The sequence below is a fragment of the Mustela erminea genome, chromosome 18, assembly GCF_009829155.1.
Source record: "Mustela erminea isolate mMusErm1 chromosome 18, mMusErm1.Pri, whole genome shotgun sequence".
NCBI classification, from domain to species: Eukaryota; Metazoa; Chordata; class Mammalia; order Carnivora; family Mustelidae; genus Mustela; species Mustela erminea.
Window position 1 is genome coordinate 26,599,565 of NC_045631.1, and position 15,989 is coordinate 26,615,553.

Sequence of the window (15,989 nt, forward strand, 5' to 3'; positions counted from 1 at the left end):
AGCTACAGTGTTCATGAGATTGTAGAATTTTTATACTAACACTTTAAAAATTGTGTTTATTCAAACCATCTACAATACATTATTTAAAGCAGAGTTAAGGTTTTGTTACCTAGTTTTCTGACTCTGAAATTAGAAAAAAAATTTTTTTTTTAAACTGAAGAGCATGACTCAAATAAATTTGGAGGTTCCATTATTATTTGTTTGCTTATTGTTGACTCTGGTCTTTTCTGCCTGCCTGGTTTGGGTAGTAGTTATGTTGGAGGTTAAGCCATTTGCAAGTTAAGGTTTTATTTTGTTTAAATTTTTGCTTGGCTCCCTTTGAATATCTGTGATGAATCCAAGTCTTCAGTAATTGTTGGATGGCTGACCTTCTAGTGCAAAGTTAGGAGTACAGATATAACCTGTTAGGTAGCTGAAACCAATTGGAGTTCTTCATTCAGGTTTGAGAAACACAAAACCATCACACCATTCTCACCAGTATTATTTGCATTTTAAAGACATGATGTTTCATTCATCAAAATATCAAGTTGTTATGTATAATACAGGTACAAATTGTAAAGACGTTCTAGACACCAGGAAGCAGAAGTAGAATGGTTATTGTTGAAGGTGAAGGTGAAATATGTTAGGAGTGAAGAATTGGGCTTCCATAGATGAAGTTCACCTATAATTAATTTGGAACATAAATACTGTGGGCTTTGGGCGAGTTAATTGTTAACTTGTACTTGATTGAAGTTGTATTGTTAATTGTGAAATTTGATTTATTTGTTGAGCGGGAGTAACAGTACAAATCTATAGTAAATTAGTAATTTGTAGAGACTTAACACATTGATTGTTATAAGCTCCTAGAAAATTAAATAGTGAGAACTTTATTCATAAATACTAATTGTGTTTTTATCTTTTATCTTTATCATATTCATATGTTAGTATAGTCTGTCAAGGAATGATAGAGTTAGTCTTAACCTATTTTGTATAATAATATTAACAATTTAAAAGTGTCATATTAGGTGCATCATGTCACAATCGAAATGTATAACCATTAGCCTGTCTCTTCTGGGTCAGTCCCCATTATTTTTGGAGTGTTCTGTTAATATGGATTCTAAATATAACAGCTCCTTTTTATCAGCCAGTGAAAAAATGAGACATTGTTAATAGCATGCTGATGTTTCCTGGCTACCTCTTCTAAATATCTTTATCCTAATCCCCTAAGAGGTATATCCCAAATTTTGAAATTGATGTTTATGAGGTTAGTGTGTAATGTGACTGAATATCGGTATGTGTATGTATGCACATCAATGTGCATGCTTGCACTGGTGTACCCATGTATGTGCACAACTTATTTCTACCTTTTTCAAAGTTTTTAGTTGTAGTAAAAATCACGTGAGGTTTACCATCTTTAGATCACCATTTGGTTCAGTAGTGTTAAGTACGTACATAGATCTCTAGAACTTTTTCAACTTGTGAAATTGAATCTCTGTATCCATTGTGTAACAGCTCTCCATCTCTCCCTGGCCCAGGCCTAGCCCACGGTAACCACATTCAACTTTCTGTTTCTATGAGTTTAACTACTTTAGATGTTTCTTGTTTGTAGAGTAATGGAGTTGTCTTTTTGTGACCGGCATATTTCACTTAGCATAATGTCCTCAAGATTTATCCATATGTAGCATATAACAGGATTTCCTTCTTTTTAAAAGCTGGATAATATTTCATTGTGTGTATATAGCACATTTTCATTATCCATTCAATCCATTGATGGACCTTTGGGTTGCTTTCACCTTTTGGTTATTGTGAATAATGCTGCAATGAACATGAGTATTTAAGAGCTTGGTACATCTTTTTTTAAAAATTAATATTTTGAGAGCAGTTTTATTTGTATAACAGAATTGGATGGAAAGCACAGAGGGTTCCTGTGTACCCCCTGCCTACCCTCCAATTCTCCCACTATCCACGTTTTTCCATGTTGACACCTAAATTGATATATCATTACCACCCAAAGTCTATAGATTATATTACAATTCCCTATTAGTGTTATATATTCTATGGGTTTTGACAAATGAGTAATGCCATATACCCATCATTGTAATATTATACAGAATAGTGTCACTGCCTTAAACATCATTTGTGCTCTATGAATTAATCTCTCTTTCCTCTAAACCCCTGATAACAACTGATCTTTTTATTGTCTCCATAGTTTTAGGTGCCTGGTTAGTGCAGTAGGTAGTGCGTCATTCTCATATTGTCTCCATAGTTTTGCCTTTTCCAGAATGTCATATGATGGTCACATAGTAGGTAGCTTTTTCAGGTTGACTTCTTTCACTCAGTGGCAAATTTAATTTTCCCCCATGTTGTTTTCATGGATTGATAGTTCATTTCATTTTAGTCCTGAATAATATTCCATTGTCTGGATATATCACAGTTTATCCATTCACATACTGAAGGATGTCCTAATTGCTTCTGAGTTTTGCCAACTAGAATAAAAATGCTACGAACAGGGGTGCCTAGGTGGCTCAGTTGGTTAAGCGGCTGCCTTCAGCTCAGGTCATGATTCTAGGGTCCTGGGATTGAGCCCCGCATTGGGCTCTCTGCTCAGTGGAGAGCCTGCTTCTCTCTCATTCTGCCTGCTGCTCTGCTTACTTGTGTTCTCTATCTCTCTGTCAAATAAATAAATAAAATCTTTAAAAAAAGATTTTTAAAAAAAAATTTTTGTGTGGACAAAGCTTTCAACAACTTTGGGTAAATACCAAGGAGTGTGATTACTGGATTGAGTGGTATGAGTATCTTTAGTTTTCTAAGAAACTGCCAAACTGTTTTCTAATGTGGCTGTACTATTTTGCATTCCTACTAGCAAGGAATAAGAGTTCCTATTCTCCAAATCTTTGCCAACGTTTGTTATGGTCATTGTTATGGATCTTGGCCATTCTAATAGGTGTGTAGTGATATTTCATTGTTTTAATTTTAACTTCCTTGATGATATATGATGTGGAGCATTTTTTCATATGCCTGTTTGCCATCTGTATATCATCTTTGGTTAGGAGTCTGTTCAGATCTTTTTTCCATTTTTTGATTTGGGTTCTTCACTTTCTTATTGTTCAATGTTGAGTTCTTTGTATGTTTTTAATAACTGTCCTTTATCAGATGTGTCTTTTGCAAAGATGTCTCCTGACTGTGGCTTGTTTTCTCATTCTTTTATATACATACCTTTTTTTTTAAAAAAAAGATTTTATTTATTTATTTGGCAGAGAGAAAGAGATCACAAGTAGGCAGAGAGGCAGGCAGGGGGCAGGAAAGCAGACTCCCTGATGAGCGGAGAGCCTGATGCAGGGCTGGATCCCAGGACCTTGGGATCATGACCTGAGCTGAAGACAGCCGCTTAACTGACTGAACCACCCAGGCGCCCTGATATACATACCTTTTTAAAGAGTAAAACCCAAATTTTTAATATTTTTAGAAAAACATTTATAAACTAATCCTAGCAAGTTTTCTGAAATACTAGATATTTTAGGAAGTTGCAAAAATACCAGAGAGAGGTATTGCATACTCTTTACCTAGTATTTCTTCATGGTTACCTCATATATAAGTACAGAATAATATATAAACCAAGAAACGACATTGGTGGACAATAGCTAGAATTACATAGCTGGAATTACACAGTATGTAAGTTTTGAGATTGGCTTTTCCATTTAGCACGATGTTCTTGAGGTATATCCAAGTTGTCTAACATATGAACAGTTCTACTTGTGTATTGATTAGTATTACATGGTATAGAGATATTCATCTGTTGTATAACATCTAGGATGATTTCCCTTTCTGGCTGTTTCAAATAAAAGTACTGTAAAACTTTGTGTACTGGTTTGTCTGGACATAATTTTTTGGTTCTTTGGGATAAATGCCCAGTACTGTGATGGCTGGGATGTATGGGAAGTATAAGTTATTGTTACTCTTTTTTTTTTTAAAATTAAGATTATTTATTTATTTGAGTGAGAGAGAAAGAATGAGTGGGGAGGAGGGGCAAAGGGAGAGGAAGAAGCCAACTCCCTGCTGAGCAGGGAGCCCAATGCAGGGCTCCATTCCAGGACCTGGGATCATGACCTGAGCCAAAGGCAGACACTTAACCAGCTGAGCCACCCATGTGCCTCTTTTGCTGTTTTTAAAGAAAACATCAAACTTTTTTCAAGAGGGGTTGTACTATTTTTCATTTCCAAGAATGCACGAAAGATTTAGTTTCTTTGCGTCCTCACCAATGCTTGTTATTACCATGATTTTCTGTTTTAGTTATTCTAATCGCTATGTAATTATATGTCATTTTGGTCTTAATTTCAATTTTCTTGATGGCTGATAATGCTGAGAATCTTTTCTTTGTTTTATTTGCCATTCATATCTTCTTTCCAGTGTAGTATCTTTTTATTTCTTTTGCCTAGTTTCTAATTGGATTGTATTTTTTTTTCAGTGTTGAGTTTGAGTTTGTATTTTGTGGGTATGACTTTTTTTGTCAGACATGGGTTTTCTAAGTATTTTTTTCCCCAATGTGTAGCTTGTTTTTTGTTTTCTTATTAATTTTTTTGCTTGTTTTTAAAAATTTTTTTTTTGGTCCTATGCATCATACTTTTTGATGCTGTGTATGTCTGAGACCTCTTCACCAAACTCTGAGTTCTGCAGATTTTCTTTTGAAAGTTACATAGTTTTACATATAAATCTGTGATCTGTTTTGAGTTAATTTTGGATAAAGGTCCAGTTTGAGGTCCAGTTTTATTTTTTTCCTGTGCCTGTCCAGTTGCTCCAGGACTACTTGTTGAAAAGACTGTTCTTCTCTGTTTAATTGCTATTATACCTTTATAAAAATTAGTTGGCCATATTTGTGTGGGTCTGTTTGTACTCTTCTATTCCCTTAATCTGTGTATCATATCAATTATATATTTCCATGTATTTGGATTATCTTTCATTTCTTTTATCAGCATTTTGCAGTTTTCAGCATGTAAATCCTACATGTGTTTTGTTAGATTTATTAATTTAATTTTCTTTTGAGCAATTATAAATGTTATTTTACTTTTTAAAAAAAGTTTAATTCCAGGGGCGCCTGGGTGGCTCAGTGGGTTAAAGCCTCTGCCTTCGGCTCAGGTCATGATCCCAGGGTCCTGGGATCGAGCCCCGCATCGGGCTCTTTGCTCAGCAGGGAGCCTGCTTCTTCCCCTCTCTCTCTGCCTGCCTCTCTGCCTACTTGTAATCTCTGTCTGTCAAATAAAATAAAATAAATAAAATCTTTAAAAAAAAAAAGTTTAATTCCAGTTGGTGTAATAACAGTGTAATGTTAATTTCAGGTCTACAAATTGTTATTGTACCGTTAATCTCATTACTAGTTAATCCATTACTAGCATATAGAAATACATTTGATTTGGGGGGAATCTGGGTGGATCAGTCAGTTAGGCATCTGCCTTCAGCTCAAGTTATGATCTCAGGGTTCTGGGATCAGGCCTCGTGTCTTTGACTCCCCTGGTCAGTGGGGAATCTGCTTCTCCCTCTCCCTCTGCCTCTCCCCACCCCCTCCTCCTATTCTCTGTCTCTCTCTCTCAAATAAATAAGTAAAATCTTAAAAAGGAAACACATTTGATTTTTGTTTGTTGATTTTGTCTCCTGTGACCTTGCTGGATTAACTCACTTATTAGCATTAGGGTTTTTTTTGTTGTTGTTTGTTTGTTTTTGTGGTTGTTGATTCTGTGTATTAGTCATCAGTACCCAGGCATTTTATTTCTGCCTTTCTTATCTGCGTGTCTTTTTTCTTTCTTTCTTGTCTTATTGCTTTGGCTAGAACTTCCAATTGTATGTTAAATAGCAGTGATGAGAGTGGATATTCTTGCCTTGTTCTTGACCTCAGGGGGAGGGCATTTAGTCTATATGGTGTTAGCTGTAGGGTTTTGTGATATTATGTAATATCTAAAGCAGCCATTGGAGTTCCTGATTCTGTAAATAGCCTGTTTTTTTCTCCGTGGAGGCTTGCAGAAACTTCTTGTTACCACTATCATGAAATGATGCGCATTGATGTTGTTTGTTGAATCTATTGTTCCAGACCTTCAGAGAGCTTATAAAATCATATTCTTTTGTTCTGGGAAAAAGTTTTGGAATATTTCATAGATGATTTCTTCATCTCTGTTTCCTCTCTCTCTCTCTTCCTTTTCTTTTTTTTTTTTTTTCTTTTCTCCTATCTATAAATTGGACTTTTGACTAGAATTTGACTTTGGACTATTCCTTTAACATTTTATGTGTACGCGTGTTTATATTAATGCTGTTTCCTCTAGTTTTTACATTTTTGCCGAGAAATTTTTCTCAATTTTACCTTTGTCCCTTGTGTTGAGTTTATTAAATAATCTATCTTGGTTTTTTTAATTTCTTGGAGCTCCTTTTATTCTCTAAGAGTCCATTTTTCATTGCATTCTTATATTATTCCATGACTACAATATCTTCTCTTGTATCTTATAAATTATTAGTGAAGTGATTATATATATAGATATATATGTAATTTTTGATGTCTTTCTTCCTGTCTAGAGTTAGACACTTGCAGATGGTTGTTTTCATTGTCTGCACATATTTGTGAGTGGCAAACTAAAAACCTGATCAAAAGTTCTGTGTTGTGTTTGTCAATTTTTAATTTAGTTTGGTGCTTTGGTTGTACTCTTTGTTGGAGCTTTCTGATTGACAGTGTCTTTTGGTCTGTCTTCATGGACTGACTTGTTAAATTCTCCAGAGAAAGCTCACAAGCTCTTTTACAATCTCCTAATTGTATAAGGATAAATCTCAGGTATACCCGACATAATCAGGTATCAAATTGTTTGAGTCTCAGATTTTCTTTTTTTCCCCCATGACGAGCTTGAACTTTTACTTAGGGCTGCTAAGTTAGTCATCAATTATCTGTTTCCAAAATTTGTGGGCATTATTATATAGTTTTCAACACTGTTTGATTTAATGTACTCTAACTGGAATTTTCAGAAGGGATAAAATGAAATACATGTCTTCAGTCTACCAGCTTGTCTCAGAAGATGAAACCATTTACTTGTCTCTTTTGGAATTTGTCTCCTTATTTAAAAACAAAGCAAAATTTCGGGAGGAATTAATATATTTGTATGGTTTGAAAACTAGAACATACAAAGTATATGGACAGTGAAAGCTTTTTTCCTAGTTTTGTTCCCTGTCTTTTGCATTTTCCATTTTCCCTCCCATAGGTCACCATTAGTTAGGATTTTTTATGTATCCTTAGAGAGTGTGTGTAGGTATGTATATATGCAAATAAGTCTTTCTTTCTCCATGTTATACAAAAGATGGGTTAGTATTCTGTATTTTTCTATTTTTGTGTGTGTCTATATATATATATATATGTGTGTGTGTGTGTGTTTCCACTTTATATTTTAGCTTTCATTTAATATTTCCATAGAGTACACATTTTTTTTTACAGCTATGGGAAATACTTCGTTATATATTTGGAACTTAGTAGTCTTCTGCTGTTACAAACAATGCTATAGTGAATAATTTTGTATTCAAATTATTTTCCTCATGGCTAATTATATATGTAGGGTGAAGTCTTAGCAGTGATATTTCTCTGTTAAAGGCTATTTGCATTTAGAATTTTGATTGATATGGCCAGGGAATTTTACAGGACTTTTGGATTTTTTTGAGAAGGTCTTATGTGAAGGTCAATGTATATTAGTAGAATTAAAAGTTTTTTAATAGAAAGTTTCTAACTTACTTAGGTTCTTTTTTTTTTTTTTTTAAAGATTTTATTTATTTATTTGACAGAGAACACAAGTAGGCAGAGAGGCAGGCAGAGAGAGAGGAGGAAGCAGGCTCCCTGCTGAGCAGAGAGCCCGATGCAGGACTCAATCCCAGGACCCTGAGATCATGACCTGAGCCGAAGGCAGCGGCTTAACCCACTGAGCCACCCAGGCGCCCATAACTTACTTAGGTTCTTAAAGATTGTTATACTATTTTTACTACTCCATCATTTTATGGCCACTTTTAATTCATTAGCATCTATTCTCCTTCTTCCAAAATATTATGAACTATCCCCTTCCAGATACTGTACCAGCCTCTTGGTTAATATTTTATTATTTATTTCCAAAAGATAAAGAATCTTACAGTTATAGCCATAGTACCATTTTCACTTCTTCAAAATTAGCAAATTTCAATATAATTTTTCAATATAGTTTTAAATGGAATTTCTTTCATGTGTGAGGTTGAGCACCTTTTTATGTGGTTCTGAGCCTTTTTGTATTTCCTGACTATTCTTCTGCTTGTTGCTGCTATTTTACATTGGTTTTATATCCAGTAATATTGTTGAGTTCAATTATTGTCATTATCCTGTCTAGGGCTTTGAGTATAGGGTTGAATAGGAACAGTTAATTGGGTATCCTTGTGTTATTACTCATTTTCATGGGAATGATCTAAAGCATTATCTATGATTTTGTTATACAATATTTTGTAAATAATCATTGGGAAAAGAAAACTTATTTTTGGTTGTTTTCTTTTGTTCTTATCGTGACTAGATGTAGAATTAAATGCTTTTTTGGCATTTGTTGAAATGCTAATATAATGAATTACATTAATATTACATTAATAGGTTTTGTAATGTGAAATTATTAGTTGGGTAATCAACTTTGTTATGAGATTTTATTTTTTTTCTAATATATTGCTATCCAGTTTACTATTTTTAAAAGGATTTTTGCATTTATGTATATTGATAATGGCCTATAATTTTATAATTTTTCTGTCCTTACCTCTCTTTAATTACTTTTGACATGAAAATTATACTAGTCTTAGGTAATTAGTTGGTGGAGTTCAGGGTGGTTTTTGATCTCATGGAGCATGTGTATAAGATTGAAGTTGGTGCCAACTTTTTAAAAAAGATATTTTAAATGCTGGTTCAATTTTAAAAATAGTTATATGTTTATTTATAGCTATTCTATTTTTGTTCAATCAAGTGTATTATGTCAATTTGTCATAAATGTTTTGCTATCTTTTTAGCTGCCTATATTTTGAGAGCATGAAAATAATGGAAAGTGTAAAAGAATCCTTCCCAAAGTTTTATTTTACCTTTTATTTTATGTTCCTTTTCAGGTACTCAAAAGTGTGATAACTTTGCTGAAAAAAGGCCCCTCCTTGGTGTTTGTAAGAGCACTGGATCTTCTGGGTAAGGAAATTAAAAAAATTCTTTGAACCACTTAAAAATTTGTATTGTTATTTCAGAGGGTGAATTTTGGTATCTTAAAATCCTTGTTACTGTAAGACAATGCTCTTATAAGAAGAGAAAAGAATTAAAAGCATATTTAGGGTTTTCTGTGGCTCTGGTCTTGTGATTTCTGTTTACTGTTTTCTCATATGCAGGGTGATAGCAGGAGACAAAAGAAAACAAGCAATAGATTAGAATTCAGTCTTGAAATAAAAGATTAGCATCATTAAGGTTTTTTTTTTTTTAAAGTTTATGTGTTTTTTATCATAGTAACTTTTATGGAGACCAAACTAAAATCTGGGGAGCCTTGATACTGTTCTGAATGTTGAATGTGCTGCAGTACCCACACACAGATCCTTTTGGAAAGGATGACTACCTTTATTGAGTATTCGAGTAAATTCTCTGTTGAATCATTGACTAACCACTGAGCTACATAGACTTGGGGCAACCCAAGGAAACCAGGCTTTAAAATAATAAGAATTAAAGAAAAGTAAAACTGAGCAGAGATATTAGTAACTACACATTGTAGAGGGAGACAGATTTACAGAGTTGTTATACTGTATTATATTTATATAATTTTAATGTTGAGTTTTCAACATAAAGTTAGGACACATTCCAAGAAACAAGAAAGTGTGTCACGTTGAGGAAAAAAAGGGAGGCAGTAGGAACTGTTCTGCTAGTCTCTGGATGTTAAATTTTACAGATGAGGATTTAAAATATGTTTTAAGAAGTAAATAAGTCGTGTTTCTAAAATTAAAGAAAGTATGGTAGCAGTGACTCAACAAATAGAGCACCTCAATAAGGAGTTAGAAATTATAGAAAACCTAATGGAAATTCTGGAGTTGAAAAGAGCGAAAAGTGAAGTGATAATCTCATTAGAGGGACTCAGTACACGAGAGCATGAGAATTAGGGAACTGATGTGTTTACAGAGGCGCTGAACAAGAGTGGGAGCTACAAAGAGGGTTGGCTGCTATGGTAAAGCCGCTTTGTTGACTTCTTTTTTCCTGATGTTTAGCCCTCTGTAGTTCAGGGCATGTAGACCTGCGGAAACCCCATGAAAAGATGCGTTCGTGGAAGGCATTCACCTACCTGCTGAGTTGGGCTTGCAATTTTTGAAAGGTTTTCTACTCCTTATCAACCCTGCTAACCGTTAGTATGATGAGGGAGATTGCTTTTGTTTTTACAAGATTCATTTATTGAGGTATCACTTTATAAAATAAGGCAGAAAGGAAGGGTAAGGTGATTATATGCAGTTGGTGATGGGATCATTTGTTGAGGGATGCATTTAATGGTATGGGGGTCATATTAGTTAGGTTTCTCCAAAGAAACAAAACCAGTATGATGTGGGGTATATATGTGTGTAGTTGTATGGAGAGAAAGAGAGAGAGAGGGAGAGGGAGGTTGAGTTTGAGATTTTAAGAAATTGGCTCACATGACTGTGAAGACTGGCAAGTCCAAATCTAGACACTGAGGGAAGAGTTGCAGTCCCAGTCCAAAGATGGAATTGTCGTTTCCTCCAAGGAGGTCAGTGCTTTTTCCTGTTAAGGCTTTCAACTGATTGGATGAGGCACACTCAGATTATAGAACATAATCTGCTTAACTCAAACTTTACTGATTTAAATATTAATCTTGTGTAAAAACTACTTTCTCGGAAACATCTAGAATAATATTTGACCAAATCTGGTTATTGTGGCCTAGTCCTATTGACATATAAAACTAATCACCATAGGGACAGTGAATTTAGTCTTAATTACAATAGCATTTGCCTATTAGAAAAAGTCTGTTGTAGATACTTATTTTCCTCCTCTCGTTTCTGCTCCTGAAATTATTTCATAGTAGAGGAATCATTCTTGTAAGAGACTTTTATATGTTTGTATCATTTGCTGTGTCATTTTAAGAGTGGTTATTGATGAATAAATGTAAAGATACTTTTGAATTAAGTTCATAAGTCATTTCATGGACCGTAACTTCGAGCATGATATATCCTGTTGTTACTGGATATAAGCTCTCTCTTGCCTGTGTGCTGTCTTTTTTCTCTCTTGTTTTATACCTTTCTTTCCAATGGAAGACAATGGCAGGAAATACCCGTTTTGTTTTCACATATTTATTTGCTGATCTGATTACAATAAACAACTTGTGTGTGTAGTATCTTTGTCAGAATGTTTATAGTCTCAAGAAGGACATGTTATGTAGGATTGTGTTTCTTTTTTTTTTTTTTTAAGATTTTATTTATTTATTTGACAGACAGAGATCACAAGTAGGCAGAGAGGCAGGTAGAGAGAGAGAGAGAGAGAGGAGGAAGCAAGCTCTCCGTGGAGCAGAGAGCCCCATATGGGGCTCGATCCCAGGACCCTGGGATCATGACCTAAGCCAAAGGCAGAGGCTTTAAACACTGAGCCACCCAGGCGCCCCAGGATTATGTTTCTTGCAAGTGCTATGATTGTTGGTGAATACAATTTTCTCTAATCTGAGCTAGTGCTTTGTGTGTGTGTGTGTGTGTTTGTGTGTGTATTTGTATATTAAAGATTTTATTTATTTATTTGACAGAGAGAGATACAGTGAGAGAGGGAACACAAGCAGGGGAGTGGGAGAGGGAGAAGCAGGCTTCACGCAGAACAGGGAGCCTGATGGCGGGGTTCCATCCCAGGATCCTGGGATCATGACCTGAGCTGAGGGCAGACACTTAATGACTGAGCCACCCAGGCGCCAGAGTATGTGTATGTTTTAAGAGTTATTCTAAGTGGGCAGTAGGTTAGCAGATGGTGATATTGAATAGACTAGACACTTTTTAATAACTCCAAAGCTGAATATAATAACAGAGAAATCTAGTTATAGGTCAATTCTTTTAGAATCTGTTTCCCAGATTCTGGGATTTTAAAAAAGTTATAACCCAAAATTTTTATGAGGCATATGCTTATTGACTGTGCTAATATAGCACTGGGGAATGGAAAGCAAATGTTGAATGCCTACTATGTATCAGGTCTATTAAATATTTTCCACTATGTAACATCATTTAATCTTAAAACAAGCCTCTGAAGGAGATTGCATTATCCTCATTTTATACATGAGGAAACTAAAATTAAGTGAGATTCAGTCACAGTTAGTTGTGGACCCAGGCCTTTGCCCATTTTCCAAGTCTGTAGATAGAACATGCTTTTGCATTTAGAGTACTCTAACTTCTTGTTCATGTATTAAACTTACTTTCCTGTTTTCGGCAGTTATTTTTAGAGTTAATAAAGAATTATTTTAAAATGTAGCAATTAAGTTATATTTATACACTTATTTAAACAGTAACTTCTTAGGAGACTTTTTGTTTTCTGTATATTTTGTCTCAGTATTTCTGTAGAAATGGAATATACTTTTGTTGTTGATTTTACTTTTATTGTTTTAAGCAGTGTAATGCATACTGTTTTGCAGCTACTTACCTGGAATTTTTCAGAGTGTGAAGGGACTTCCCTGATTGTTTCTTCTTCATGTGAACACAATGTTTAGTAAACGCCAAGGGAATCTCCTTTGCATGATAGCAGTAATATACAAAGGACATAGGCATTGGGAAATAGTACTAGTTAATTTAAGAAACACTTAAAAATTGTTTTTGTTTTTTCTTTATTATGCACTGCAGTATTGTATAACCTTCTAGAAGGGGTAGATGGGCATAAAGGACTTATTTTTCATTAATCAGCAAAATGCTTCCTTAACTGATGTTCTCTAAGTCTTTTGACACATAGTGAGATGAACTCCAGAGAGCTCCTGCGTCTTTCTTTTAGACTCCAGTAATATGAATAATGGACAGCCCTTTCTTCCTTGCCCCCTTCAGTGAACCTGTGGATGTGCATAATGGCTGTGCCCAGAATGAACAAGCACACAACCATGACACCTGTATTGGGCAGAATCTTGAACCACATTGTATTGCAGTTGCCAAGGCCAAGGAACGCTCTTATTTAATGAAGTTCAGTGGCAACCTTTGTAAAAAATGAAGTAATTTCAAGACAGGGCAGGTTCCCTACTAATATTCAAATAAATATCTGTTTTCATCTTAAATTTACCTTGAAAAAGAAAGTAAGTTTAAGAGCTAAATAAGAATAAAGTCTTAATTTAAAAATTAAGGACTATTCATTAAATACAATACAGTTAGTTCACAGTATTTATTTTTTGCAGTTTTGTTGCAGAACTTGGATTGGCAGAATTCCATGGGTCTGGTATTTAGTAGCCACTGCCTGAAAGCAGTAGTTATTTAGGTAGAGGTTAAGCACTATTTCACTGTCCTGAAGTGTTACTGAATAGACTTTATTTCAAGTTGTATATAAAGTAAGTAAAAGTTCTGTTAATTAAAACTAGGAAGATGATTGCTTGGGATTATAGGTATGCAATGTTTCTTTTTGTGGTGAAATGTCACAGATGATGTTACATATGATAGCATGTATTTTGAGTTTTGACTAATTTTCATCCTGTTGTGTTCATGTGGTCTGATGAAATCACATTTTGGGCTGGTGTTACTTCTGCAGACATGGGAGATTTAAGATGTTCTTCCAGTTTTGGGTGCTTTAATATATGAGCTTTCCAAACAGTTCCTTGGCCTTCCTTCAAGGACCAAGTCTTTCACTTGCCCATCTCTGGTATTTTTCACTCCTTTGGGTGTTGTGCATTTTCTTCTGGCTCTCTGTTTGGCTCTGTGGCTCTCTTTCTTGTTTTCAAAGAATGGTCTTTTACATCTTTGGCATACCATTTATCAGAGCTGCCACATTGGCATAAAGGTTTTTAATGCAATGGATCAACATAGTAGGGTATCCAGTATCATGGATTGCTCACGGGGCTCTGGACTTTATATCTAGAGTATGCCCTGTTTATCTGATTGTGGATGTAATGAAATCTTAAGGAAACAAGATGACTTTACTATTACTACTTAAGTGCTTTCTCTCTTGTGGCTTAGAGGTACACTTTATATATCTTGAAATGTTGCACTGCCTTTAGTAAACGAACGTCACTAGCATGAATGTTAATCATGCAGCATTTAGTATTCACTTTCTCGCTTAAAGCAAATTTTTAATTTTCCTGTTGGGGGAAGGCAGAGAGCCAGAATATTACACACTTGAGTTACGCTTAAAAAGTTTTAAAACACATGCTGGACAAATCTGTAAACTGAGACACACATTATTATGTAATATTTTAACCACGGAAAGCTTGAAAAATGTGTTTATTTTAAAAAATAGTATCTGAACTATGGACACTCCTAAGTGGTGTGTTTTAAAGTCATATTTACAGACATTACTGTGTATTTCCTTGTGATCCTGAAATTGGTGCAAATCTCAAAAGGCCCACCAAAATGTTTGCATATAAGTGACCAAACCAAAGGAATGTTTGCTTAGTTTTTAAAAGAACTTCCTTACTTGCTATTATATGCTACATGTATCCCTGAAAACCTGGAAACAGATGAATACTCAAACTGAGTAATTTGAGGAAAGTTCAAGTCAAACATGTGGGAGCTGAGACTTTTTACCATTTCTAGGCAAGGGAAGAGAGCCATTAGCAGAAACTGTGAAGGGAGCCCTATCAAAAGGTTCACATACAGAAACTCTGGTGTAAGGATTTGGTTTACCTGTAATAACCTGACAGTGGAGCACTGAGGGGCATGGCAACTATATACTTTCATTTCTCTAAATGGCTCCCTCAGGCTGAACCTAGCCAGAAGCCAGTGGCTGAGTTCTGAAGGTTCTGAGAGCCTGCTGAAGCAATCCATACTATATGGGTCAGTCTTCCGCGGCAGGGAGCAGGGTGCAGACAATACGGAGTGTGTTGGGAGGAGCAGCACAATTCTATTCAGTAAAATTCCACACTAAAACAGAGTTTATGGGGAAAACAAGTATGGAGGAAATTTCTGCTGTGTTGTAATCAGAGCAATAATACTAATTAAAAGTTAGAAATTTTAAATAGAAATGTTAATACTAATGAAAAAAAACACTAGTAATAAGGAATTTTACTGAAAAAGGAAGTGAAGATACTTTTTTGTAACGGGTGTGTAAAGAAGTGTCGAGACAGTTAAATTAGGGAGAAAAGAGCAAAATGGACAAAGACTGTATAGAAACAAGTTCTAAGTACATTGTATGCCTAAGCATGCCTTAACACATGGTCAGACGGAGCCATAAAGAACCTGGTTCCTCCTGGTTTTCTCTCTTCAGTTGAGTTAGAGTACTTTGTATTCAATTGCTGTTGGGTTGTAGCACAAAAAATTAAAATGCTGTCAATTTCATTTATTAACACAGCTTCCTGATATACTGATATAATCTCCATTTAGAATCATAAATAATACCAAAAAACCTGTATTAGCATGCTTTTAATGGCTTTATTGAAGTATAATTGGCATAAAATAAGCTATATATAAAGTGTACAGTTTTGTGTTTGACATATGTATACACCTATGGAAACCATAACCCACAAAATATTCCTTGTGTTCCTTTATAACTCTTCCCTCTCAGCTCCTTTTCTTTAGATGACTAGTGATCACAATAGGTTAGTTTGCATTTTCTATGATGTTTATGTAAATGGAATCATATAGCATCTTTGGTCAGGCTTCTGTTATGTAGCATATTTATTTTGAGATTCATCTATGTTGTTGCATTTATCAATAATTTATTTTTATTGCTGACTAGTATCATATCATGAATATTGATTACCCATTCACCTGTTGATGGATATTTCAGTTGTTTTGTAGACTTTGGCTTTTACAAATAGTGCTGCTATGAACATAATTTTCAAGTATTTGTATAAACATGTGCTTTGGGA

At 34.8% G+C, this 15,989-nt stretch overlaps 1 protein-coding gene and 1 pseudogene across 12 annotated transcripts in view; one reads left to right on the forward strand and one right to left on the reverse strand.

The window, feature by feature from the left end:
* Nucleotides 1–15,989, forward strand: part of BCAS3 (BCAS3 microtubule associated cell migration factor) — a 587,541-nt gene that overhangs the window by 84,675 nt on the left and 486,877 nt on the right. For all 12 annotated transcript variants that reach the window (XM_032320065.1, XM_032320063.1, XM_032320069.1 and 9 more), the window contains exon 7: nucleotides 9,097–9,169. In XM_032320065.1, coding sequence (XP_032175956.1) covers nucleotides 9,097–9,169 — 73 coding nt within the window. The remainder of the gene's footprint in view (nucleotides 1–9,096; nucleotides 9,170–15,989) is intronic.
* Nucleotides 12,904–13,206, reverse strand: LOC116577865 (annotated as a pseudogene).